The sequence below is a fragment of the Theobroma cacao genome, chromosome 3, assembly GCF_053813885.1.
Source record: "Theobroma cacao isolate CCN51 chromosome 3, ASM5381388v1, whole genome shotgun sequence".
Classification (NCBI taxonomy): domain Eukaryota; kingdom Viridiplantae; phylum Streptophyta; class Magnoliopsida; order Malvales; family Malvaceae; genus Theobroma; species Theobroma cacao.
This window is the reverse complement of record NC_142641.1, coordinates 39161068-39188819: the sequence shown is the minus strand read 5'-3', so window position 1 is coordinate 39188819 and position 27752 is coordinate 39161068. Positions and strand designations below refer to the sequence as shown.

Genomic DNA, 27752 nt, shown 5'->3' with positions numbered 1-27752 from the left:
CTAATAAACTATTTGAATTTGTAGCCTTTTGCACTTGGTTGGCTATCATAAATCCACAAGTCAGTTGCCTTTTCGGATGTGCATGGGTTGATTGATCATACATGGTTCAACATTTATTAAAAATAAGAAAAAAAAAACAAGAAAAAGGCATCAATCCAGCTCCAATCAGGAGATTCCTGATTTCTAAAAAATTAAATACCTAATTATCCCTTTGAAGAGAAGAAAGATCGCATTTGATTTACAATACCAACAAATTAATCACTGTTCCTTGCATTCGACTTCAGCACACAGTATTAAACTTTGTTGTTAAGCTTAACTTCAGAGATAAGTGGATTGCGTTTGAGAAAATTAAGATTAATCTAATTCAAGACATCGACTGTTGATATTCTTTTCTTATGGAAAGATTAAAATGTCCCTTTCTTTTTTCCTTTTTACTTTGCATTATGTTGCAGGAGGGTTAAGGCATGCGACAAGTGAAAAAACAGCGTGTTCAATCTCCTACGACACATGAGCAAACAGTTCCAGAAGAACAGCGGTTGTGAAACCAAAAAGCCTATCTCACCAGCTGGTAATTAATAGAGAGACACTTGTAAGAAACCCACAAGTTCCCCTACAAATGAAATTTTCTGAAGCAATATCACCGTCGAAGAGCGAAACTTCAAACTAACACCGTAAGCTGGATTGCAGCAGATCAAACGTTCTCATCATCTATCGCCAACCTTAAAATCTTGCCACCTGCCTAACCTCCGCCCTCCACTCTGCAAATCACCTTACAAAACTATTCTCTATAAGCTCGTTGTTAAATAATTCGTCTCCCCTGTTTATTCAAAACGAAATTTTCTGATCTTATCGGCTTATTGAGTATCGGTATTATTGGCTTTCTGCAAAGAAAACGATGGAGAGTCTTACACTAACGGAATTACTGAAGCAGGTCGCTGGAGAATTCCCTCACCGTCTCGCCGTCTCAGTTCCGGGTAAGTTTGATATAACGCATTATAAGCTCCATGAAGTCATTGAACTTGCAGCTTCTAGGCTTTTAGCTAATGGGATCGGTGCTGGCGATGTCGTTGCACTCACTTTCCCTAATACCATCGAGGTTAGTTTCCTTTCCTTCTTTAAATAAGTCCTTCATTTTTTTTAATTTGCGAAGTGTTCTTTGAAATTTCCTGCTGTATGTTTTTACAGTTTGTTATAATGTTTTTGGCTGTAATACGAGCTCGAGCCACGGCTGCGCCATTGAACCCTGCTTACACTACTGAAGAATTCGAGTTTTACCTATCCGACTCGGAGTCCAAGCTTTTGTTAACCTCAATTGAAGGCAACAGCTCAGCACAAGCCGCGGCTTCCAAGCTTAACATTCCACACGCCACAGCTACCCTTCATGATGCGGATTCTGAACTCGCACTTTCCCTGTCTCAACAAGACTCAGACCTAAACTCGGTCAGCAAACTCACTAATGAACCATCCGACGTAGCACTCTTTCTCCACACTTCAGGCACCACAAGCCGCCCTAAAGGCGTTCCACTGACTCAGTTCAACTTGGCATCCTCGGTTAAAAATGTTAAATCGGTTTATAAACTCACCGAGTCCGATGCAACCGTGTTAGTCCTCCCGTTATTTCACGTCCACGGCTTGATAGCCGGGTTGCTGAGCTCACTCGGAGCTGGTGCAGCCGTGACTCTCCCTTCCGCTGGCAGGTTCTCCGCCTCAACATTTTGGCAAGACATGAACAAATACAAGGCCACGTGGTACACTGCCGTCCCTACCATACACCAGATCATACTGGATCGCCACTTGGGCACTCCAGAACCCGTTTACCCGAAGCTCCGATTCATTAGGAGCTGCAGCGCTTCGCTAGCACCGGCCATACTGGCTCGGCTGGAGGAGGCGTTTGGGGCGCCAGTTTTGGAGGCTTATGCCATGACCGAGGCAACCCATTTGATGGCGTCAAACCCGTTACCAGAAAATGGGCCACATAAGGCCGGGTCGGTGGGGAGACCCGTGGGTCAAGAGATGGTGATTTTGGATGAAAATGGTGTGCCGCAAGTGGCAAATGTTAATGGGGAAGTGTGTATTAGAGGACCAAATGTGACTAAGGGCTATAGAAATAACCCTGAAGCTAATAAATCAGCTTTCCGATTTGGGTGGTTCCACACTGGTGATCTTGGATATTTTGATCGGGACGGGTATTTGCATCTTGTGGGTCGGATCAAGGAGCTCATCAACCGTGGAGGTAAACCATATTATTTTCTGTTTATATTTGATACGTTATTAATATCTAGTCAGAATTCATTTTGTCCATGTTTTTACTATTTTTACTAGTATTTGTTTTTAAACAGAATCAAATTAGATAAAAATAATAATATCATAATTGATAATTAAAAATGGACAAATAATTGAAATATCATAATAATTATGATATAATTAGTTTAATGATGAAACAATTTATAATTGATAAACAACATAAATCATATTCGGTATAATAGTATTATAATGTGCAAATTAAAGTCATCTTATTTGAAAATCTCCTAAACAGATGTTAAAATTGTTAATGTTTTGGTTATTTGAAGGTGAGAAAATATCGCCAATAGAAGTAGATGCAGTGCTTTTATCTCATCCAGATGTTGCCCAAGAAGTTGCTTTTGGAGTCCCTGATGACAAATACGGGGAAGAGGTAAGTTCACAAAACTAATATTTTTGGCAGCTGCATGTAGTTGTTGCCCATCCTTGATTAATGTACTAGTATCGAAGTAACACCACAATCCTGAAAAGAATATTCGAGTCGAGTCCTTCGTATATAGACAAAGACACGTAGCATCATGCATGCATGATCTAGGATACAGTGCGGTGAGAAAGGGCCCCACCCCTGATGCTTACAACTACCAGAGAAAGCATCAATTTATGACAAAACCCACCTCAGGCTGTAGATCAGAGAAGCCTCTTTGCTGATTGATTCCGTAGTGAAGAAAAGGACATCTAACTGTTCAAGATAGGGTGTTATTCCCTTGTTTCTTGTGATTTTAAAGTGCATTGCCCACATGAGATGTTTGTTGATCTTTTCATGGCCATGGATAGAGACATAGAGTAGTCGTGTGATGCCAAAAAGTATAGTAAATGCTTTGGGATGTTATTGTTATAGAAACTAGTTATATGATCATATTGGAAATTTTAGTTACTGTATATTATTTTCTTAGAGAAAGGAATTGATGCTGATTATTTTGTGTTGGATGATCATCTGCATGACCAACAGGTCAATTGCGCAATCGTTCCAAGAGAAGGATCGAATGTTGATGAGGCGGAGGTGCAGAGATTTTGCAAGAAGAGCCTTGCAGCTTTCAAAGTCCCTAAGAGAGTTTTCTTCACCGACGCTCTCCCAAAGACTGCCAGCGGGAAAATCCAACGGAGAATTGTAGCCGAGCACTTTCTTGCTCAAATCTCGACGGCTAAGGTTCCCAAGTTTGGAGCCTAAAGCACACACCATATCTATCTGCGCGCAGTTATATCTTGTGGGAAACGGGAGACCAGCTCCTTTGCTGTGACTATTTTTTACTGTGTAATTATTCTCTTTGTAAGTCGCAGATAAATATTAAAAATAACTTAAGAAGCGGAGAGAGGAGATTTAGTGGCATCTATAGAATATTAGAATTGCTGAGTTTCATATGGTAGAACTGGATTCTGAATATCAGCAATTTAACACTTCTGCATGCTATATACATAGTAGAGTTCCACTGCTACATTGGCTCTCTGTTCCTCGGAGGCAGCCCAAGATATTAACATTTCCGAGACAAATTAATTAAAGCTTAAACAAATTCTAGGACTCTTAAAATTAACATGCCAACAAATTTAAAACATTCCACATGGCTCGTCAATCATCATTTCAACTAATCCATAAATCGTATTAGATTTTCTCTGCAATCCCAGTATCAGCCAGCAGAGTGCGAGCTATACAGGGGAAGATCACAATTAATTGTTGCCTGTCATTATAATTAGAAATGGTTGAGTTTTCATATCTTTTTTTTTTTTTTTTTGCGAAATGGAGGTAACCTTCTTTGAAAAGGAATCCAGGAACGGTTGTCAGCGACTACCAGGGCCCAGCACCGTCCGGAAACCACAAGCATTGGAAAAAGGAAACCAGTGAGCAAAGCAATTCAACCTAGCTAGCACAAAAATGAAACAGAGTAATTTAACAGAGGGAAAAGTCTACAAAAACAAATTTGAAACAAACATATATATATGTATATTCGCTAGCTGGTAACCTATTTTTAAGTACACTGTCTCTTTTTCATTGAAATTCAACATGATCAGCCAGGAAAAGCTGCCCTTGCAAATGATTGAAACAAACTACAGGATTCAACTGAACGGGTACAGTGTACAAAGCCATGCATAATAGCCCAATCTGCAGGAATTGCATATCCTCTGAAAACTAAAATTCCCACAAGAAGCCATCTAACAAGTTCAAGAAACTAACTATTGACACTATGCAATTTGAGCTGCCCTGCTACGATGGGGTGGACTAGGTTGCAGTGAAAAAAGTGAGCTGCCATTATCAAAATCAGCACATACTGTTCCCACTCTTATAACTTTACTAGAAGTTTTTTGACTTACTAGAATTCCGCATGACTTAAACAGGTCATGGCCACATCAGCTTTGTAAAATGACATCCCTGCTTACTTCATCGAGGCTTAATGAATTTCACTACGCTGTGATTAAGGGGAAATGTGCTGGATGGACCAAGGTGAATCACAGCCAATTGGTTCGAGGGACGCTGCTCCAAGTGGAATATCAAATGAAGATCAAATTACATGCGTCCGGTTTGACAAATGTTTAACAGCAAAACAAGGTAAACTTTAAGAACTTACTCTGAGCTAGATTGCAGCTGATTAAAACAGTCTCTTCGTCAACTTTAGAATTTCAGCAGGTGACTAGACTTCTTCAAGTCGAGCGTCCACCCCCTACCATGCAGAATTGCCCTGTTAAAACCCCTCTTCTTTGCTATGGGCTTCGTGGAAAAACCCTCAATTTCTCTATCACTGTATGAATATTAATGTACACTTGTGCTGAAAGCAACCCGGAAGAGAAAAGCATGGACACTCTTACACTATCAGGATTACTGAAGCGCGTCGCCAGAGAATTCCCTCACCGGCGAGCCTGTCAATTTCTGGCAAGTTTGATATAACGCATTCTCGGCTCCAAGAACTCGTCGAACATGCCGCTTCCAGGCTAGTCACTGCTGGGTTTGGGAGAGGCGATGTTGTTGCACTTGCCTTCCTTAATACCATCGAGGTTTGCTTTCAAGCTTTGTTTCTTTTCATTACAAGAGTACTACTAATTTTCTGTGTAAAACTTTTAGCTCTTACGCTGTACTATATTTTCGCTGTCATTACAGTTTGTAATTATGTTTTTGGCTATAACTAGAGCTCGAGCCACGGCTGCGCCACTCAACCCGGCATACACCACTGAAGAGTTCGAGTTTTACGTATCTGACTCAGAGTCCAAGCTTTTATTAACTCCACAGAATGGCAACACCTCGGCTCAGGCCGCGGCATCCAATGTTAGTATCCCACACGCCACAGCCACCTTTCTCCCTGCTGATTCTGAACTCGCTCTCTCCCTGACTCATTCCGAACCAGGCCCAACCTCGATCAGCGTACTCATCAATGACCCGTCTGACGTGGCACTCTTCCTCCACACTTCTGGCACCACAAGGCGTGCCATTGACTCAGCTTAATATAGTCTCTTCTGTTAAGAATACTATATCCGTTTACAAATTTACCGAGTCTGACTCATCCTTGTTAGTCCCTCCACTATTTCACGTTCACGGCTTATTGACAGGCTTGTTGAGCCCGCTCGGGGCTGGGGGAGCCGTGGCAATCCCGGCCGCTGACAGATTCTCGGCTTCAACATTTTGGCAAGACGTGAAACAAGACACAGCAACGTGGTACACCGCGGTGCCCACAATTCATCAGATCCTACTCGAGCGCCACGTGGCAAACCCTGAATTCGTTTACCCGAAGCTCCGATTTATCAGGAGCTGTAGCGCGTCGCTTGCTCTGGCGATTCTGGAGCGGCTGGAAGAGGCATTTGGGGCGCCGGTCTTGGAGGCTTATGCCATGCCTGAAGCAACCAGGCTGACGGCTACGAACCCGTTGGTGGAAGATGGCCGACATAAGTCTGGGTCAGTGGGGAAACCCGTGGGTCAAGAGGTTGTAATATTGGATGAAAATGGTGTGCCGCAAGAGGCAAATGTCAGAGGTGAAATGTGTATTGGGGGACCAAATGTGACTAAGGGCTATAAAAATAATCCTGAAGCTAATAAAGCAGGTTTCGAATATGGGTGGTTCCATACTGGAGATCTTGGGTATTTTGATTCGGATGGATATTTGTATCTTGTGGATCGGATCAAGGAGTTTATTAATCGTGGAGGTAAACTTCAAATGATTTGTGAAATTACTATACTACAGACCATGCCATGTTATTGTCATCAATTCAAGTGGATGCTGTGCTTTTGTTTCATCCAGACATTGCACGAGCGGTCGCATCTGGAGTCCCTGATGACAAATATGGTGAAGAGGTAACATCGGTTTGATGTTAATATTTCTATTTCTCAACCGAACACCTCCACCAATATTTCTTAGTCATAGGATGAAAAGGGCCCATTTGGTTTGGATCAGTGAGACAAAGCACTACCCACGTCCAAGGATGGCAGAAGAAACGAGGCCCAACAAAATTTTGTGCTCATATATATAAGATGAATTTTTTTATAGAAATATAACACTAGATCCACTTGTCCCAATCAATATAACCTCGAAAAAGCTCATATATAAAAAATTTTAATTGGAGGAATGCTAATCTTCTTTCAGATAAACTGCACAATCGTTCCAAGGGAAGGATGGAGTATTGGTGAGGCAGAGCTGCAGGAGTTCTGCAGGAAAAATCTTGCGGCTTTCAAAGTCCCCAAGAAAGTTTTTATAACCGATTCTCTCCCAAAGACTGCCAGCGGGAAAATCCATCGTAGATTTATAGCACAACACTTCCTGGCTCGTATCTCCACCTCTGAATCCCAAAACTTTCTTGCCTGAGTAAAAATACTATCTGCAGTTCTGCACTGATTTTATGTGAGCAGACTAAAGCCCTTACAATCCAAACAGATTGGATGGGGAGGGTAACTTCATTCGCTCGTTCTAGCTCCTAATGCATTTAACGAATAAATCAAAGCAGTTCCTAAATGATAAGGCTTGTCTAATACTTTATGGAATTGGATTCTTAGTTTCACACAGTAGAATCCTGCAATAGCATTGTGAATTTTTGGTGTAGACCAAGTTACTAACGAGTTTTCTCATCAAGTTTGGTAAGTCACTGAACAGAATGTCGTCATTTTGATACCTTTTGACAAAACCAGGGAACTTGGCAATTGTGAAATTATGAGACACGACAAAAACAGAAGTCTATCATACAGCCTCAAGGAGGAATGTTCTCCTTAAATAAGAAAAAAGAAATGGAAATTAAATGCCAAGTGAGAACCTATACACTTCTCTTCAACCAAGGCAGATTAACATTTACCAAAAATAACATGCAATACAACCATTGCAAATGATTTAAGTTGAAAATCCATATGCATTCACCAACTATTGATGGTAAAGATGTTCGTAAACAAAACTCTCTAAACTACCATAAGCAAACAAAAACCATAAGCCAGGAGACTAGCCACATAACCACAATCCAAACACCCAAACAAGGTATTCAGGTAAAAAAAAAAAAGAACTCCACAATATTAAGGCAGCAAACAAAAAGCCTGAAACAAACACACTACTATTAGGCGTCGTCCTGAAGTTCATCCTCCTCTTCCTCATATTCATACCCCTCCTCATCAGCTGTTGCATCTTGGTATTGTTGGTACTCAGAAACCAGATCATTCATGTTGCTCTCAGCCTCAGTAAACTCCATCTCATCCATACCTTCTCCAGTGTACCAATGCAAGAAAGCCTTCCTACGGAACATAGCTGTGAACTGCTCACTGACTCTCCGGAACATTTCCTGAATTGAAGTTGAGTTTCCAATGAATGTTGAGGCCATCTTCAAACCAGTTGGAGGAATATCACAAACGGTAGACTTCACATTATTGGGGATCCACTCCACAAAGTAGGATGAGTTCTTGTTCTGCACATTAATTATCTGTTCATCAACCTCCTTGGTGCTCATCTTGCCACGGAACATGGCTGAAGCAGTCAAGTATCGGCCATGGCGAGGATCAGCAGCACACATCATGTTCTTGGCATCCCACATTTGTTGAGTGAGCTCTGGTACAGTAAGGGCCCTGTACTGTTGGGACCCTCGAGATGTAAGTGGAGCAAAGCCAACCATGAAGAAATGCAGCCGAGGGAATGGAATAAGATTAACAGCAAGCTTGCGCAGATCTGAGTTGAGTTGACCAGGGAAACGGAGGCAGCAAGTTACCCCACTCATGGTGGCAGAAATCAGGTGGTTCAAGTCTCCAACTGCATTCAAACAGAAGCCAGTGCTGAGATTAGCAGAATTTTCACAACCAGCTTAAAAGGAAACATGCATCAGCAGGATAAAAAATGCCAAGAGCATGAAAGGTTTTTGACTTACAGCTTGGAGTGGTGAGCTTGAGAGTTCGGAAGCAAATATCATACAAAGCTTCATTATCCAAAACCATGCATTCATCTGCATTCTCAACAAGCTGGTGAACAGAGAGAGTGGCATTGTAAGGTTCAACAACAGTGTCAGACACCTTAGGGGATGGGAACACAGAAAAGGTGAGCATCATTCTGTCTGGGTATTCTTCTCTGATCTTGGAAATGAGAAGTGTTCCCATGCCTGACCCAGTTCCACCTCCCATTGAGTGGCATACTTGAAATCCTGAAAATTTTTTGAAGAAAAAAAAAAGATCACTAAATCATAATCAACAAGAATGGATGCCAGGTAATATAGGAAAGCAAATTCCAATACAAAGCTAGGCGACAGTTACACAACATTTTAAATCACCATTGCATGTTTTTAAGAACCATCTAGCTCAACATTGAAATAAACGATCTAAAAGGCATAAAAACAGGTTTTCAAGCATACATTCAAGTTAATATTATTTATCAATTATTTAAGCAACCAAACAGAGGATCTTCATTATGAATATTGAAATTTGTTGTACAATGATTTGTACCAAAAAAAATCAATTGGAGTAAAAACTTAAAATACACAAAAAAAAGAGGAAATACCTCGTTAGAGCCCATAAATCTTTAGACCAGAAGCAAGCAAGTGAGATAGTTTTCAAATCACTTTTCCAGATAACATTTACTTAAGCAATCACAGGAAATCAATCATATATTAAGTTGAAAAATCAATTTAAACATGCAAATAAACCCCAAAAACCTCCATAAATTCTCAGATTCGTACTAAATATCTAAAGTAATATCCAAAAACCATTTAAAAAACCAACCAATACAAGAAATGAAGCCACGAAATCCTTCTTACTCATACTCCTCTCTCCAAATAACAAAACGAGAAATAGAAAACAACGCCTTAAAAATTTAAATATCATTTTACCCTGCAAGCAGTCACAGTTCTCGGCTTCTTTCCTCACCACATCAAGCACTGAGTCAATCAACTCAGCCCCTTCCGTGTAATGACCCTTGGCCCAGTTATTCCCCGCACCGGACTGCCCGAAAACAAAGTTGTCGGGCCTGAAAATCTGCCCGTACGGCCCCGATCTAACACTGTCCATAGTACCGGGCTCGAGATCCATAAGGACGGCGCGTGGAACGAACCTCCCGCAACTCGCTTCATTGTAGTAAACATTGACGCGCTCCAGTTGCAACTCGTTGTCTCCTTGGTACCGTCCCGTGGAATCTATCCCGTGCTCGGCACAAACCACCTCCCAAAACTTGGCACCGATCTGGTTGCCGCATTGGCCTCCCTGAATATGAAGAATCTCACGCATTTTCCAAAGATTAAGAGGTTTCAGGGAATGAGAGCAGAAGTTTTTGAGTGGAGGCTTTTTCTTTTATGGAGGATCGCGAGGGGTTTGTTGTGGACATGAAAGAGAAAATGAGGCCTTATATAGGAAGGAGATGACGTAAGGTGGTGCTCGCCGTTAGGCTTGACGGAACGGGGTGACAGTCGTCTGATTTTAAGGGGGATTTGAATTTTGAATTTTTGAGGGAAAAAAAAAACCCTGAGGTTTTGGGTTTAATTAGAGCGTGACTTTTACGCGTGCTTTATGGAATTGAGGCTGACGCGCGGGTGGCATGTGGAAGAAAGTCTGAAAGTGGCTGTATGAAGAAGTGTTTGTCTGTCACTCAGTGCCTTCTTGTGCGCGCGAGGGTGGAGAATGGGGGCACGTGATTTTAGGGAGGAACATGTGACTTGCACTTTGGCTTAAAGAAACAGATGTACTGGCCAGGGCGTGTTTGCGTGCCTCAAAGAAACTTAGTAGTAGGTATTATTCTTTTTAATAAAATATTTAGTAGTAGAATTTTTTAATAAAATAGATAGCGTACTATTTGTTTTATGACATTTCATTTGTTATTCTAAAAAATCTTAAAAACTTTTAGTTAGTGCTTGAGATTTAGATGCAATGAAACTCCATTATTATACACACATGCAAAGTTCATTTGCAAAATTATTAACAATCTTTAAAATAAATAGTAGAATTGTTCATAATATTTACTTGCTACAAATGGCCAAACAAACCCTAGATTGTCTATCTGTTTAGCCTTTATTCTCATTTTCTCATGCGGCCATAATATAATCCGTTGGAGGCTGATTGCAATTGCATACCAAACGTGGCCTTTACTCAGACAAGGGTGGGCCCCTTTGGGCGTTTCTGAGACTCAAGGAATAAAGGGCGGGGATGGTGAGTAATGGACAGAAAGGGAAGCAAAGTAACCATCAAACCTAACATCATCAGGTGATGGAGCGAGAGCAGGTGCAGTGATAACCAGAACCCTTCATAACAAAGCTAAACAAAGTCCACTTTTCGATGATGGGTCCAACGCCCAACTGAAGTACAATCATTCTCAAGAACTTGAAGCAAACAGATTTTATCTGCAATCTGAATCTCTAAATGTTTCATTGGACTTTGACGGAAAAGTAAACTGGGAATCCAACGACATTTTCCAATTATTGCTGTCTAATAATTCACTCAACCTCATCATCTAAACATTTTAGAAGCACGGGAAGGTAAAGGGTTTGGAGTATAACTCATAAAAAAAAAAGACTGCTGTTGGATAGTATTATATCTTAATCGAGCTATTGCAGCCACTGGCTCCAACACATTGTGGGAAAATTGCCTCTGCATGTTAAAAAAGGTTGATTATGCTCAAACTCAATAATTGACAACATCTATATTTTCAGAAAGGAAAAAAGCAAAATAAATAACAAAAAGAAATGGATGATGAAATTTTGTAAATTATTTGTTTGGTGCATATGAAAATCTATTAGATTTTAAGTTAATCATTCAATGAGAATTGCAAGGGTATTTTGACAATTAAACTTTAACAATTTCATTTTAAAATATCGAATTTGATTAGTGAAAAGAAAAAAATATAAAATAAGAGATAAATATTTCTCTTTATAAATTTAAATTGGCATAATATATGAAAAATCTCCTAAACTATTTAAGATAATTCAAATAAATCTTTATACTCTTATTATGTTCAATCAGGTCATTATACTTTTATTTTGAGTCAAATAAATTTTTATATTTTTATTTTGAATCAAATAAGCAATTATTATCAATGATTGATTCAATCAAAATATCATTTATTATTTAATGTTATGTGACATTAACGTAGTTTACTAACATATAATAATTAATGATAATGTGAGATAATGACATATCATAATTGATGATAAAATGACATATTAATTTGACGTGATAACATGATCTTGTGATATTTTTTACCTTTCACATTAACAATCAAAAAACAAACTATAAGTAGGCTTGATTTGATCCTGCCAAGACCTTACTTATTGTCTATTAACACCACTATTTCAAACATAAGTCAATAAATAATTTTCTTCAAATACATTTTATGCCCCAATTATAATGGTTTTGCTATAAATTTGTAAAACCTACTAGGTAAGGATGTGAATGGATATTTTAGGTCAAATTATACAATTATTTTTTATATTCTGTCAAAATATTATATTTTATTTTTATATAATAATTTATAAAATTTAGATCATTGTATTTTTTTAAAATTGATAATATCAATATAATATTTAATGATGTTAGAATTTTTTCATTATATATATTAATATGTATTTGACTATAATGATATGACATACTCATGTTAATATAATATCTAAGAATAATGTAATAATTATACTTGCGTAATATTGATTAGATATGTATATAAATTTTTAAATGTTGATGTGATATTATTATATTATTAATGTGACATTTTTGCAATTTAGACCTAATAACATCCAATTAGACAATTCCATATCATCACCTAAAAAATCCATATCATTTTCTCTTTTAACTAAATAGAACATATATTACATAAGCAAAAAATTAGGCTTCCCATGCTCTTTAAAAGCTATGTATGGTTAAAATAAGATAATGAATTCATAAGATGACACCTCAGTAGCATAATAGCTCCATATTATCATTTAAAATTTATGTTTAAATTTTATCAATGTCATGTTAGAATAATCATTATATCATTTTTGAATGTTATGTCATCGAATTTAATACCATGTCAATACACTCCAATGTAATGTTAGTATAGATAGCAATAAATTTTTACACCAATAATTAGATCAACATTATTAATTTTGGAAAGTATATGAATTCAATTTTGACAATTTATTATATAAGGATTAAATTCACTATTTTGATAAAATACAAAGATTAATTACATAATTTAATCAATACCTTACAATTGGGTATCATGCATTACTTAGTCGATTAAATAAAATTAGAGTGCTTTATAATTGAGTTTGAATAGTAAAATTATTACCGTCACGAGTTGAGATAAAATTTGAATAGTGATATTTGAGTACCCATTATTTGAATTTGATTACAAATAATAATTTGTTATATTAAATTTTAAATTTTTATATATTATTTTATTTACAACTTCTTTATTATTTTAAACTTTAGTTTATTTTTTATGAATTAATTTTAATTTATTAATTATAATATACACAAAAAATAAATTTTAATTTATTTTAATCAAGTATTTGACAAATAAGTTTATTTAATAGATAATGTTCAAGATATTCAAATATGAATTTGAATAACAATTAAAATTTTTAATTAAATATGTACAATTTTTTTTAAAATTTGGAAGAAATATGTACAAAGTTTGATATCCTACTAATAAGATTCAATTTCAGATATTTTATTATTAAAATGTGTGTTCAAAATGTTATTAATTTATTTTAAATATTTAAATATTTAATTATTGATTAATATATTTTTTATATTAAAAAAAAAACAAAGGTAAAAGGAAGTGATGGGGTTAAAAAAACACGCGCAAGGCATGTGTTTTATAAGACTTGACAACAGAAAAAAATCAATTGAGTTTGCCCGTAGCGGATCAAAAGTCCTTTGCGAACCCTTTTTGGTTACCTTCTCCGTTCAACCAAATACCCTCCTAAAACCCTTGCCTCTGCCTCGACACCCTTTTCTCTCTATTTGCAGTTTTCAATTCAACATGGCGAACAAAAGACAGAAATTTGCTCGCAAGCAATACAAAGAAGCACACCCTGAGCTTTTTCCGACCCCACAGCCAACCCAAGCGAAAGACCCAGACAAGAAGAAGAAGAAGAAATATAAGAAGAGCCAGTTCAAGCGCAAAAAAGAAGAGTCCAAAGAGCCCAAACACCTTAATAAACCCTACAAAAAAGGGATTAGAAAACACCCACTTAGAATTCCCGGCATGAAGCCTGGTGAAAGTTGCTATATATGTAAAGCCAAAGATCATATCGCCAAGCTTTGCCCCCAAAAAGCTCAATGGGATAAACATACGGTTAGAGTTTATATTGCTTTCAACTTTCATCCTTTTTAATTTTGAAGTTTATGAGTTTCTTTAAAAAAAAAAAAAATCTTTTGATGTTTATAGATATGTTTGCTCTGTCGTCATCGTGGACACAGTTTGAAGAACTGCCCTGAGGTTATGGATAAAAAGTTGTGTTATAATTGTGGAGAAACTGGACATTCTCTATCGAAATGCCCTCAACCTCTTCAAGATGGTATTTTGCTCCTTTGGATTTTATAACTTGGAATGCTCTACATTGGTTTTTTCTCTCCAAGATTCTATAAACTTGTGCACAAAGTTAGGAGTGTTAGTTTACCATATGATTGTGGTTACTTTTTTAAAATTTAGGTGTAATTTAGAGCAAAAGTTTTGTCGAAAGTGGTCTGTTTTATTATATTTAGTGTTTTAGTTCATTGTTCCTTGATAAATGCAAATGCTTATCTTCAAAATGAATTTGGTACTGACTTTGTTATAGTTTTTAGTACTATAAGATATGATTTAGGCTAGGGAATTTCTGTTCTAGAAGGCTTGTATTTGTAAGGAACTCAAGAATGAGAAACTCTACCTCAATTAGCATCTGTAAATGGATCATGTATGTTTTCTACAAATGACATAGGATAAAAAACTTGTTTCACGCTGGCAATTATATTTTGTTTGTGTTTGAGGCTTCTTATCATTTATTGCCATGGATGATGATTGTTCTCTTCCATATTGCAGGGGGGACTAAGTTTGCCAAATGTTTTATCTGTAAGGAAATTGGACATTTGAGCAAGAGCTGCCCAAAAAATACTCATGGAGTCTATCCAAAGGTATTTTTGAGTAAATTATTTGTAGGTTTTTTATTTTATAAGTGCAGAGTCTCTTGTATTCTTGGTAAGCAGACTACATATATATGATGTGGATGTTTATTGGTTTATGATTCAATCCATTGCAGCAATCTTTTTCTTAAGGAAATCAGACACCTTGAATTTCTTTTTTCTTTTGTTTGCTCTCTATATAGGGTGGTTGTTGCAAAATATGTGGTGGTGTAAGCCATTTAGCCAAAGATTGTCCTGATAAAGGCAAAAAAGCATCTGCTGCAGCTACCAGAGGTTGTGCATGTAAGTTTTTTTACTACCAATATTCAGGGTTTATCCCAACTGTTCAGTTATTTGTTTATATTATAGTGATTTTGAAGATTAGAGAAAGCAGAGAGCATCTAAGTAATATAATTGAATAACAAGGTTTACCCTGACTGAACCCTGGGTTTCATTCAATGGTTTTTATAAGTGTTGTACCATGTAGTAAGCTTCTTTAATTACTCCAAACCCAAAGATAAATTATTGGTGTCTGATGATGAGATATAAGTTTCAGGTCTGATTTGTTTTTCCCTTTTATTTTTCTTTTGTTTGTGTGTGTGTGTGTGTGTGCGCGCGCGCGCGCGCTCGCGTGTGTTGGGAGGCTTGAAGGAATTGGACTCTCAAAATGAAACTTGATCAGAGGCAATTGAATTGGCTAATAGGAGTTTAGCATTTGAGAGGGAGGTGATATTGTTCAAGTGCTGTTGAGTTCTAAGTAAATCTTGAATACTGATTTATTGTTTGTGATCCTGTGTAGTATACCTGAGATCCTTATATCTTGATGTGGACTTTGGCAAGAATATCTAGTAAACCTTTTTTTTTTGGTAGTGACTTGACAAAAGAAAAGTAGAAAAAAAGTATCTTTCAAATTTTCACAACGTACTTGAGGTTATTGGTCTTGTTGTTGTTGAGCTATGATAAGAAGTTGAAATGACTGGTAAAAAAATAATCTGGATAGGATAAGAATCTCAATCCTTTGATGCTATGCCCTTTTCCGTTATCCCATGTTGTAGGATTGCTGGTAATGTGATAGAAAGTGCTTTGCAGTAGATTTAGTCCTTTGCTTTTGCATTTCATTTGCTCATGCAGCATAGCAAGAAATTACATTGTTTCTGTGATACATTACATGGGAGTGTGGTATATTTGGGGATTCTAGGCATGATTTGGACTTGCCCGGGTGCTGGTGACTTGTGGCCTAACAATGTCATGTGTCACTGATTTTTTTTTTTTGAGAGTTTTTTATTTTTTGAAATTCCATATCAGCAAAACTTACATGTCAGATCCACATCAGGGCCATGTCAGCAACATTAAGGGCTCTCTTTTACAGTGTTAGCAACTATCCATGATTTGACACATTTCTAAGAGTAGAAGGTCTATATTGATGAAAATTGGGGTAGAGGACTAAATTGAACATTACATGCTAGTACATGTGCCTATCAGTTACTTTACCGAATAATATAACATAGATTCTAATAATTGGTAGGAGTATAGCTAGGATAATTGTGTGGATTATATAGTGACTATAGAATTTGGAGTTTAAGGTCAAAAGAGTTGTAAAGCTATAGCCACTTTCCTGCTATAATCTGTCGAGTTATTTTGTGATGATTGATGAAAGTAAAATTGATGCTGGCGAGCTAGATGACCTGCTGGGAGTTTTTGTCTACTATTCTTGTCATCTAATGGCATCATGTTTTTGCTCTTCCTGTATGTGCAAATACAAGGTGTATGCTTATCTATGTGTGAAATGTTAACCTTATTCTTTGTATCATTTCCTGATTTCAGCATTTGAACATGGAGAAAGGCCTACAGGGCAGGTGACAAAATTCATTAGTGGGGATGATCTTGAGGATGACTTCGTTACAGCTGACTTTGCATCAACAGAAAATGATGCTTCTGATGCAAAAGATGCTAAGATAAAATCAAAAAAGAAACAAGGACCTAAAGTAGTAAATTTTGTAGGCTGAAAATTTTCTTCCTGTGAATTTTATGATTAGTATTTATGATCTCTGCTGACGGATGATTGCTATATTTCAAATATGTTCTATAGTGTTTCAAATATATTTTCTTCCTCTTTCAGTATTGCTTCTTAAGGACTTGATTGTTTTTTTCCAAGCCACTAACACTATTTCTGATTGTATTTTTATGTTTGGTCCTCATTTTTTTTTTGGATAGAATGTTTGAACCTGTTTCCAATAACATTGGGAATTATTCATTCTCCCTTAACATCATTTGATTAACGGACGAATTCGATCTATAAATATTGCAGACAGTTCATTTCTGGCTGTGCAAGACATCAGCATTCTTTTACTTTTGCCCTTCATATGATGATTGGGGTAATTAATAACTCATCTGCAATTTCAAAAGGATATAATTGTCTGTGAGACCTACTTTTCTCCAATCTAAACAATTTATGTTGCAAGCTTAGCCTGATCTGCCAGACTATTTGATGGGTGAGGATGGGTCCTTGGGGGAATTTTCTGACGATTTCTTAATTAGTTGTAGTAACTTTCTGTAGTTTCATTGGTTAATTATCATCGATAGTGCATCAAATGTAGACTCTTACTTTATTGGTATTTGTTTACTTAAGACTGTAAGGCCTAAGCCAACCCCCACCCAGAAGATGGAAAGAAGAAACTTCTAGTTTGTAAATGGTTGCATTGGGAGGGCATGCTGCGACCTTGATCGATCTTGATGTAAGTGTAGCAAGCGTTGAGAAAAGAAATAGAAGGAGAAAGAGCTGGAGCCAAAACCTAAACTTCTATCAGGAAACCTTAGATAAAATGTCAAAGGAAACAAGAAAATTTTACTCAAAATGATAAAAATAGCCAAAAAAAGATTGGCCATGCAACCAGCAACGTGGTTTCCTGATAATCTACACAAACTGTTGTTGTGGACATGATTAGCCTTCGAAGCTTGGAGAGTGTCTACCCTTGTTTTGACCTGAAATTTCTCCTCACCACCGCATGTCTCGCCTCTCAATATCTCCCCTGAATTAAGGATCTCCTCCTTTCCTACCCCATTCTACATTTCTCTCTTCCATTTTCCATCTTTCTTTCTTCTTCTTCCTCTTCATTTCTCACAAGGCTTGTTTCTTTTTGGACAACAAAATGGTAAGGTTTCTTTTCCAATGTTTCTATCTTTTGAAAGATCATGTTATTCAGATTTTCCAATATTTGAAATACAGACTTTGTTTGTTATGATTTTCGTTTCATTGTTTTATTCAATAGAAATAGGAAATATCCTAGAGGCCACCTTCTTTTCTAAGTTGTTGAAACTTAGAATTAGAAGGTGCTAATTACAAAGCAAAGAGAATCAGAACTGAAGGAAATGTATGCAAATTGGTAAAATATATATAGTATTTGGTTTCACTACTAAAAAATGTTGTTAAGAAAATTTAATACGATCAAATCTTTGAACATCTCCTATGGAATTTAAACATATATACTTTATCATTCTTTCTCAATCTTTTTAAATCGAGTTTAGATTTCATAAGCCCCAAGCTAACCACCTTGAGCTAATCAGATGTGTCAATTTCAGCTAAGCCTTTTTTAGACTTTCAAACACATTCAGAAAATGCTTCAAATATTAGGCCTAAGTCACCGATTCAGTGCCACTTTCCAGGGCCAATATTGTTTCATATCACGTTAGAAAATTCTTTGCTGCTAAAAACATTTTAACAGACTTATCAATTAGAATAATGCAAGCGTTGCAATCATCTCCAAACGTGATCCCAGGCTTTTCTGTTTCATTTAGAGATTACAGATGATGGTTTGAAATCTTTTATTGATTCATACAATATTTCCTGTTCTCTTTTCATATGTTGGACTTAAAATTTTGGATTAGGCGAACTCGGCATCTGGAATGGCTGTGCATGATGAATGTAAGCTGAAATTTCTGGAGCTAAAAGCAAAGAGGAACTACCGGTTCATCGTTTTCAAGATTCAGGACCAACAGGTGGTGGTAGACAAGGTCGGCAGCCCTCAAGAGACCTATGATGATTTCCAAGCTTCTCTGCCTGCCGATGAGTGCCGCTATGCTGTCTTTGATTTTGATTTCATTACTAGTGAGAACTGTCAGAAAAGCAAAATTTTCTTCATTGCATGGTAACCGCATTAATTTCTTTTTTCCCAGCAAAAAAAAAAACAAGAAGAAAAACAAAGGTAGGGGGATGGGGGGGTCTTTCTTTCTCATTTTTGTACATGTTTTTTTGTAGGTCTCCCGATACATCAAAGGTGAGAAGTAAGATGGTGTATGCCAGCTCTAAAGACAGATTCAAGAGGGAATTGGATGGCATTCAAGTGGAGTTGCAGGCAACAGATCCTAGTGAAATGAGCTTTGACATTATAAAAGGCCGGGCGCTGTGAACGCTACTCCTGCGTTTCTATTCTCCAAACATTCACCCTGTCCTAAGCATTACGTTTTGTGAGCATTGTTTATTATTTGTACTTTTAAGAAATTTTCCTCTTAAACATTTTCATTTTTTGCTGTGTGGGTTTTACAATTTGACTGTGTAGTTTGAATGTACTAATATTATCCATACCTCTTATGCTAAATACTTTTTCAATCATCTCCATTTCATCTTAGATATATGAATAGTTTATTGTGATATTATTTCTTTGAAGTAAGGATCTGGAGTTAGTAACCTCATTTACAATGATGGGTTTACTAAGTTTTGAGTGATAATTAAGATAAAGGCCTCATGTTTGAATTATAATATTATTCACCAAAACAATAACAACTACAATGTCGGCCGAAATAGTGTAGAAAAACTGATTAGAGAGTAGAGTAAAGGAGTGTGACAACCGAACAACACAGTAGTAATTAGATATGCTTTATTTCCTCGAACCTGTCCTGCAGATGGAAACGAAATTTCCATTGCAGAAAGCAAATTATTGTTGAATTTTCTAGCATTAAGTTCATTGAACTACATTTGGTCCTTCCTGATTTGCTTTTCCACCACCTAACCTCACTTTTCTGAGTCAAGCTTTATGAGTCAAAGCCAACATATAGGCGCCAAAGATAGAATACGATGGCCTGGCCTACAAGTAATTTCCTGGCAACATGTATGTTGCAGTTCTCTTAGTTTCTATCTCACACTCTGCGGGCAATGGTGCATTTTTTTAGAATCACTTTTCAAATATGGGTAAACTTTTCAATCTTGTTCTCATTGTGCTTACCTTGTGCATTGAAATCGCACCCTTCTGTTCATGCCAAAATTCAAGCTTCATCAGTTGCATAGAAGGAGAAAGACAAACTCTTTTGACGCTGAAACAAAGTTTTGAAGATCCTTTCCATCGCCTATCTTCTTGGAAAGGCAAAAACTGTTGCACATGGAAAGGAGTAAGCTGCGATGAAAACAATGGGCATGTTGTCAAGCTTAATCTCAGAGCAACGTCACGGTTTAGTGGCGAGACTGTTTTGGGGAAATTTAGTGAGGAGAGTTCCTTAGTTGCTCGTGAGGTAAATTCTTGTTTGCTCGAGTTAAGGTATTTAGAACACCTGGATTTGAGTGGAAATGATTTCCAATGCAGCGCCATCCCGCACTTTTTCAGTTTGATGAGACAGCTGAGATACCTTAATATCTCCAATGCTCGATTCAATGGAAGTGTTCCAAATAATCTTGGAAACCTTACTGGTTTACGTGTTCTTGATGTTAGTCATGATCAAGAACCGTGGGCCTTGAGGGTTGATGACGTACAATGGATTTCTAATCTGTCATCTTTGCGGCATCTTGGGATGGCAGGTATATACCTTGGTGAGGCACCAGACTTCTCTCCGGTACTCAACATGCTTCCGTCCTTGTTATCTTTACATCTATCACTGTGTGGGCTCAATAATTCCCATTTGTCTCGGCATCCTATTAATTCTACATTTCATAGGATTCGGCATCTAGATCTTGGAAATAACCATTTTACCTGTCCAGTACCTATTATGCTTCAAAACATGACTTCTCTGAGAATCCTTGATCTTAGCCTTAACCTTTTTAGTTGTTCAATCCAGAGCAGCTTTGATAACCTTAAAAGCCTTGTGCATCTCAATCTTGCAGGTAATGATTTTAGTAGCATTGAGAATGGGTTGATATCGATCTTAGGGAATATGTGCTACTTAAAATCATTAGATTTGTCATTTAACCAATTTCAGGGTGAGAAAATTGGAAAATACCGGAATTTATCTGGATGTGCTGGACATGATTTAGAGACTTTGGATTTAGGTTCTGGTAGGACTGGTGGCCAAATACCAGATTGGCTGGGGATTGGTGGCCATATTCCAGACTGGCTGGGGATGCTAAAAAACCTAAAATACCTTGATCTTTCTGGCAATCAATTGAATGGGACCATCCCAGAAAGTCTTGGGCAACTTTCCAACCTCGAGACTATAGATCTTTCTCACAATTCATTGGAAGGTGCCATTTCCGAAGTACACTTAGCCGCACTCTCAAAGTTAAAAGTGTTGTCCATCAGCTCCAACAGTTTGACTATCACGATAAAATCCAACTGGGTCCCTCCTTTTCAACTGGAATACATTGAAATGGAGTCTTGCAAATTTGGAACAGAGTTTCCTCAATGGCTTCAAACACAATTGAAAGCCATTACACTAGTTCTTTCCAATACAAGCATCTCGGGCACCCTGCCAAATTGGATAATGGACATGAATCTCTATGAACTGGACCTCTCCCATAACCAGATTAATGGGACCCTTCCAAACTTTCCTTCCAACTTGAAGCGCGTCGATCTCTCCAGTAACTGGATCTCCGGGTCGCTTCCCGAAATTATTGGTGATATGTTGCCTCAATTAAGGTATTTGATTCTTTCCGACAACCTTATGAACGGTCCAATTCCTAACTCGTTGTGCCGTATTAAAACTCTGGTAGTTCTAGAACTCTCGAAAAATAGCTTGTCTGGAAATATTCCTAACTGCTGGAGAGATCATCATGTTATAGAAGTTTTAGATCTATCATCCAACAAGCTCTCAGGTGTTATCCCGAGCTCTATTGGGCATCTTGATTCACTGCGATGGTTGGACTTGAGCAACAATAATCTCAACGGAGAGCTGCCGTTGGACTTAAAAAGTTGCACATCTCTTAGACTGTTGGATGTTGGTGGGAACGCATTATCTGGAAATGTACCTAAATGGATTGGGGAGAGCTTTCGGTTCCTGACAATTCTCAGACTACGAGAAAATAAACTCAATGGCAGTATCCCGTCGCAACTCTGCCAACTCTCCGCTGATCTGCATATCCTTGATCTTGCAGAAAACAATATAAAAGGGCGGATACCTCATTGCTTTGGCAACTTCACTGGCATGGTACTTCACGGCGAGGGAGATATCATACCGTTAGAACCCTCCAAATACTTGATGTATTGGGAGGATGAGCACTTAACAGAGGTCATGAAAGGAAGATTCCTTGAATACACGTCAACGTTGTCGCTATTGGTTTATTTGGACCTCTCAAGGAATAAACTGAAGGGACAAATCCCTCAAGAGCTAACTTTCCTGACAGGGTTAATTGGTCTGAATTTGTCTCATAACCAGTTGTCAGGAACGATACCCAAGAAGATAGGAGAACTTGGGATGTTAGAATCTCTTGACTTGTCAGTAAATGAACTTTCTGGCGTGATTCCAAGTAGTATGTCAACTCTGACCAAACTAAGTCACCTCAACGTGTCATACAACAACTTCTCAGGACAAATTCCAAATGGCAATCAGCTCCAAACTCTTGATGATCCATCCATTTATGCTGGTAACCCTCTGCTCTGTGGCCCTCCACTACTAAAGAAATGCTTGGATGATGAGCCTCATCAAGGCAACAACGACAACGGTAGAGACAACCCTGCTGAGAAGATGTGGTTTTTCATTGTCATAATGTCTGGCTTCGCAACTGGGTTCTGGGTAGTTGTTGGGGTCTTAATATTCAAGAAAAGTTGGAGACATGCCTATTTCCTGTTGGTAGACAGGTCCAAAGATTGGGTACTTGTTTATGTAACATTAAAGATTGCAAGCGTCAAAACCATGATCAAGGGAAACCGCACAGATGAGTGAAAAGAGCAATGACTATCAGGTATTTAAAAATAATTGCCTTCATGTTGCAAGAATTTCACTTTGCATTTAGAATCTCAATCTAGTAGTATTGTTTTTAGTATTCTAACTTTGTTCCCCGTTCAGTAATAAATGCATTATGATGGATTTCAATTTGATAAGTGGCATTCAGTTTTTATTACTTGTCCTTGGTAACACTGATGCGCAAACATAATGCTGATGTCACATGAGTTCCTTGGATCTCCAGAAATTTCTTTCGTGTATGAATAAAAAGAAATTTCTGGGATTAATGTTGCAAGAATTTAGCTAATTTGCACTATAAATCTGTCTTTGATATTGATTTCATTACTCATGAGAACTGCCAGAAAAGCAAAATTGTCTTCATTGCATGGTAACCGTATTTCTTTTTCCTAGCCAAAAAGGAAAAGAAAAGAAAAGGAGGATGGGGGATCTTTCTTTCTCATTTTTGTTCATGTTTTTTATTCTGCAATGAATCCTAGCCTTCAATTCCCTAGACAAGCTTTGGTTTATGAACACAATTCAACAGCTTTCCTAAGTTACTGGTGTGCTTCAATCCCAAAACTCAAAAGCTCAGCATACTCATTTAAAGAGATGAAAAATGTAACCAAGCTTTTCCCAAAATAATTAAAGCTTTAGAGAAAAAGAAACTTAGTTTTATTTTAATAGACATTTAAAAAAAAAAGTTTGGATCATAATATTCTCTCCATTCAAACCATAAAAACCATGTCAACAGAAATTTTTTTTTTTCTCAGTTGAAAGTAGTTACTGAAGAATACAGTGTAAGGGCACGGCTGAGCGTCATCCGTCGAGATTCGTACACCTGAGATCACCTTGTCGCTTTTGGAATAAATATGGCAGTGCCACTACATAAAATATAGCAAGGAAAACACAATCCTGCTTCAAATATGGCGGAGCCGAGGAGACCATCCAAAAGCAAGGAGGAACACTATGCAAAGAACGTAGAGTCTATGTCAACTCCGTATTTGGCAAGCTCGTCCGCAAAGGAATTTCCTGCTTGTAGAGTGTGGATGATAGCAATATCGCCGATTGTTCTCATTAAAGCGGTACCATTTGTCCCATGGTCTACTATCAGAACGTAGCATCTAAGAAATTGCAACAGCGGAGTCAAACTAAATGTCCAATTTCCTAGTGCCAACTAGGGGAGATGTTGCAAACAAACATAGTAAGAATTTAATCGTCGTCATTTTTGTATAGTTAGAATCTTGAATTCAGAGGGGACCAAAATAAACTCCCACGAAAATGCCAACCGAATTAATGAAAAGGTTGATAAGAAAGTGTAAGCATCAACCAGCACAATCCAAAGCAACTATGGGAAAAAAAAATCTCCTCTTCTTAAATTTTTAACAGTCAAGATTAAATCTTATAGTATAAAAATAGATGTTTTAGTGCGAAATCAAATTAATTTTGGGTTTGTGAGATTTCACTAGTTTATTCAACCTACTTGGTCCATCCTAGTTTGCTGACCTGACCCCACTTGCCGCGTGCTGCAGTTAATGAGCCTAATTTGTTCGCTTAGGAAGTCAAGGCTCACTAAATTTATAACGATGGAATGTGATGATGGTCTGGTCTGCTGAGTAATTTCTGAGGAACATCGTGCCTGGTCTGGTCTACTGAGTAATTTCTGAGCAACATGGTGCCTCTTCTCTCTCTTTTTGATGTATTTTAAGTTCACCTATCATTTAAGCATGGATAAAACTTTCAATGCTAGGCTTTCTCTCTCTGATAATCACTTCTCAAGCATGGATAAACTTTTCAATGCTATGCTCCTACTGCTTACCTTGTTCACTGAAATCGCACTGCTCTGTTCATGCCAAAATGCAAGCTTCAGTTGCATACAAAGCGAAAGGCAAGCTCTCCTAAAACTGAAACAGAGTTTCTCAGACTCTTCCCATTGCCTATCTTCTTGGAAAGGCAAAAACTGTTGCATGTGGAAAGGAGTAAGCTGCGACGAAAACAATGGGCATGTTGTCAAGCTTAACCTCAGAGCAGGGTCAACGTCATGGCTTGATAACGGAAGTTCCTTACGGGCCCGTGAGGTAAATTCTTATATTACTGAGTTGAGATATTTGAAGTACCTGGACTTGAGTGGAAATGACTTCCAAGATAGCGCCATCCCGCAATTCTTCAGTTTGATGAAACAGCTGAGGTACCTTAATATCTCCGACGCCGGATTCAGTGGAAGTGTTCCTCAGAATCTTGGAAATCTTACTAGTTTACGTGTTCTTGATCTTAGCACAGAACATCGAGGATCGACATTGAGGGTAGATGATATTCAATGGATTTCTCATCTTGTATCCTTGCAGCAACTTGGTATGGCAGGTATACACCTTGGTGAGGCACGAAACCTATTTCAGGTACTCAACATGCTTCCTTCCTTGCAATCATTACATTTGTCGCATTGCGGGATTCATAATTTTCATTTCTCTCGGCTTCCAATTAATTCTACATTTCATGGTAGCCTTCAGCGTCTAGATCTTGGAGGTAACGATTTGGGAGGTCCAGTTCCTATTGCGCTCCAAAACATGACTCTTTTGAGAATCCTTGATCTTAGCTATAACCGTTTTAATTCTTCAATTCCAAACTGGTTTGGAAATTTTAAGAACCTTATTCATCTCAATCTTGCTGGGAATGATTTTAGTAGCACTAAAAAAGGGTTGGCATTGATCTTAGGAAATATGTGCTACTTAAAATCATTAGATTTGTCATTCAGTCAATTTCAGGATGACTTAATAAGAATCTATGAAAATGTGACTGGATGTGTTGGACATGATTTAGAGACGTTAAATTTAGATTATAGTATGATCAGTGGCCATATACCAGAACGGTTGGGGATGCTAAAAAACCTAAAACACCTTCATCTTTATGGCAATCAATTGAATGGGACCATCCCAGAAAGTCTTGGGCAACTTTCCAACCTCGAGACTATAGATCTTTCTCACAATTCATTGGAAGGTGCCATTTCCGAAGTCCACTTTGCTACGCTCTCAAAGTTAAAAGTGTTGTCCATTAGCTCCAACAGCTTGACTATCAAGATAAAATCCAACTGGGTCCCTCCTTTTCAACTGGAATGCATTGAAATGGGGTCCTGCAAATTCGGAACACAATTTCCTCAATGGCTTCGAACACAATTGAAAGCAACTACACTAGTTCTTTCCAACAATAGCATCTCGGGTATCCTGCCAAAATGGATCAAGGAGTTGAATCTTTCTCTACTGGACCTCTCCCACAACCAGATTACTGGATCCATTCCGAAATTTTCTTCCAACTTAATGACCATCGATCTCTCCAATAACTTGATCTCCGGGACCCTTACCGAAATGATTGGCGATAATAATGTTTTGTCTAAGTTGCAGAGTCTTATTCTTTCTGATAACCGAGTAAACGGCTCAATTCCGAACTCATTTTGCCACATAGAAACCCTAGAAGTTCTACAACTCTCAAAAAATAAGTTATCTGCGAATATTCCTGACTGCTGGAGAGATTATCAATCCTTACAAGTTTTAGATCTATCATCTAACAATCTCTCAGGGGTTATCCCCAGCTCAATTAGGCATCTTAACTCACTGCAATGGTTGCACTTGAGCAACAATAGTCTCAGCGGGGAGCCACCACTGGCCTTAAAAAACTGCAGAGATCTTGTAGTTTTGGATCTAGGTGAGAATGCGTTATCTGGACATGTACCTAAATGTATTGGGGATGGCTTCTGGCAGCTAAGCGTTCTCAGGCTACGAAAAAATAAATTCAGCGGAACTATCCCTTCTCAACTCTGCCACATATCTACTCTACAAATCCTAGATCTTGCAGAGAACAATCTGAAGGGAAAGATACCTTATTGCTTCGCCGATTTCATTGGTATGGTCAAGACAGATGTCGGTGATTTAGAGGGCTATTCCGGTATTTTTTTGACACAGTGGAACAATGAGCACCTAACAGAGGTCATCAAAGCAAGATCCTTAGAATACACAAAAACTTTACGGTTTTTGGTTAGTATGGACCTGTCAAGCAATAAGCTGGAGGGATCAATCCCAGAAGAGCTTGCACTCCTCACAGGATTAATTGGTCTGAATTTGTCTCATAACCAGTTATCAGGACAGTTCCCTAATAAGATAGGGAAACTTGAGTCGCTGGAATCACTCGACTTGTCTTTCAATGAACTTTCTGGCATGATTCCTGGTAGTATGTCATCTCTAACAAAACTTAGTCACCTCAACTTGTCATACAACAACTTCTCAGGAAAAATTCCAGAAGGCAATCAACTCCAAACTCTTGATGATCCATTCATTTATGCTGGTAACCCTCTGCTCTGTGGCGCTCCACTAAAGAAATGCTGGGATGATAAGCATCATCAAGGCAAAAATGGCAATGCCAAACACAACTCTGCTGAGAAGATGTGGTTTTACATTGTCATAATGTCTGGCTATGCAACTGGGTTCTGGGGTGTTGTTGCAGCCTTGATATTCAAGAAAAGTTGGCGACATGCTTATTTCTTGTTCGTGGACAAGTGCAAAGATTGGGTACTTGTGCTTGTAGCATTAAAGATGGCAAGTGTCAAAAACTTGATCAAGGGAAACCGCACAGATGAGTGATAAGAGCAATAATTATCAGGTATTCATATCTATGAAAATAACTGCATTCATGTTGCAAGAATTTCAGTTTGCAATTAGAATCTAGTAGTATTAATGCCTTTTGGTATCCTAACTTTGTTCCATATTGCGTGATATATATATGGTGGATTTCAATTTGAGAAGTGGCATTCAGTTTTTATTACTTGTTCTTAGCTAAACTGATGCAAAAACATAAAGCCAATGTCACATGAGTTCCTTGGATC

General features: G+C 37.8%; 6 protein-coding genes and 1 pseudogene across 7 annotated transcripts; 6 read left to right on the top strand and 1 right to left on the bottom strand.

Moving 5' to 3' along the window:
• Positions 1-476: 476 nt before the first annotated feature.
• LOC18605571 (putative CoA ligase CCL9) lies at positions 477-3734 on the top strand. Its single transcript, XM_018117470.2, has 4 exons — positions 477-1096; positions 1186-2233; positions 2571-2674; positions 3251-3734. The coding sequence occupies exons 1-4, from the start codon at positions 896-898 to the stop codon at positions 3467-3469; spliced, it is 1572 nt and encodes a 523-aa protein (XP_017972959.2). The 5' UTR covers positions 477-895; the 3' UTR covers positions 3470-3734.
• A 1310-nt stretch (positions 3735-5044) lies between these two features.
• LOC18605570 (oxalate--CoA ligase-like) lies at positions 5045-6772 on the top strand (annotated as a pseudogene). Its single transcript, XR_016025248.1, has 2 exons — positions 5045-5283; positions 5387-6772. The product of XR_016025248.1 is annotated as an oxalate--CoA ligase-like (transcript).
• An 822-nt stretch (positions 6773-7594) lies between these two features.
• Positions 7595-10056, bottom strand: LOC18605569 (tubulin beta-1 chain). The gene is made up of 3 exons (XM_007038638.3): positions 9562-10056; positions 8611-8880; positions 7595-8495 (listed from the first exon to the last, which is right to left on the bottom strand). Exons 1-3 carry the CDS (start codon positions 9953-9955, stop codon positions 7813-7815), a joined length of 1347 nt encoding a protein of 448 aa, XP_007038700.1. The 5' UTR covers positions 9956-10056; the 3' UTR covers positions 7595-7812.
• Positions 10057-13553: 3497 nt separating this feature from the next.
• LOC18605568 (VASCULAR-RELATED NAC-DOMAIN 6) lies at positions 13554-16929 on the top strand. The gene is made up of 5 exons (XM_007038636.3): positions 13554-13997; positions 14091-14220; positions 14724-14815; positions 15007-15106; positions 16628-16929. The coding sequence occupies exons 1-5, from the start codon at positions 13683-13685 to the stop codon at positions 16807-16809; spliced, it is 819 nt and encodes a 272-aa protein (XP_007038698.3). The 5' UTR covers positions 13554-13682; the 3' UTR covers positions 16810-16929.
• An 820-nt stretch (positions 16930-17749) lies between these two features.
• On the top strand, positions 17750-19412 carry ADF10 (actin depolymerizing factor 10). The gene is made up of 3 exons (XM_007038635.3): positions 17750-17955; positions 18689-18948; positions 19059-19412. The coding sequence occupies exons 1-3, from the start codon at positions 17953-17955 to the stop codon at positions 19207-19209; spliced, it is 414 nt and encodes a 137-aa protein (XP_007038697.1). The 5' UTR covers positions 17750-17952; the 3' UTR covers positions 19210-19412.
• A 563-nt stretch (positions 19413-19975) lies between these two features.
• Positions 19976-23063, top strand: LOC18605566 (receptor-like protein EIX2). Its single transcript, XM_018117396.2, has one exon. It carries the CDS (start codon positions 19985-19987, stop codon positions 22883-22885), a length of 2901 nt encoding a protein of 966 aa, XP_017972885.2. The 5' UTR covers positions 19976-19984; the 3' UTR covers positions 22886-23063.
• A 1573-nt stretch (positions 23064-24636) lies between these two features.
• Positions 24637-27671, top strand: LOC18605565 (receptor-like protein EIX2). Its single transcript, XM_088804482.1, has 2 exons — positions 24637-25070; positions 25158-27671. The coding sequence occupies exons 1-2, from the start codon at positions 24664-24666 to the stop codon at positions 27508-27510; spliced, it is 2760 nt and encodes a 919-aa protein (XP_088660608.1). The 5' UTR covers positions 24637-24663; the 3' UTR covers positions 27511-27671.
• Positions 27672-27752: the final 81 nt, after the last annotated feature.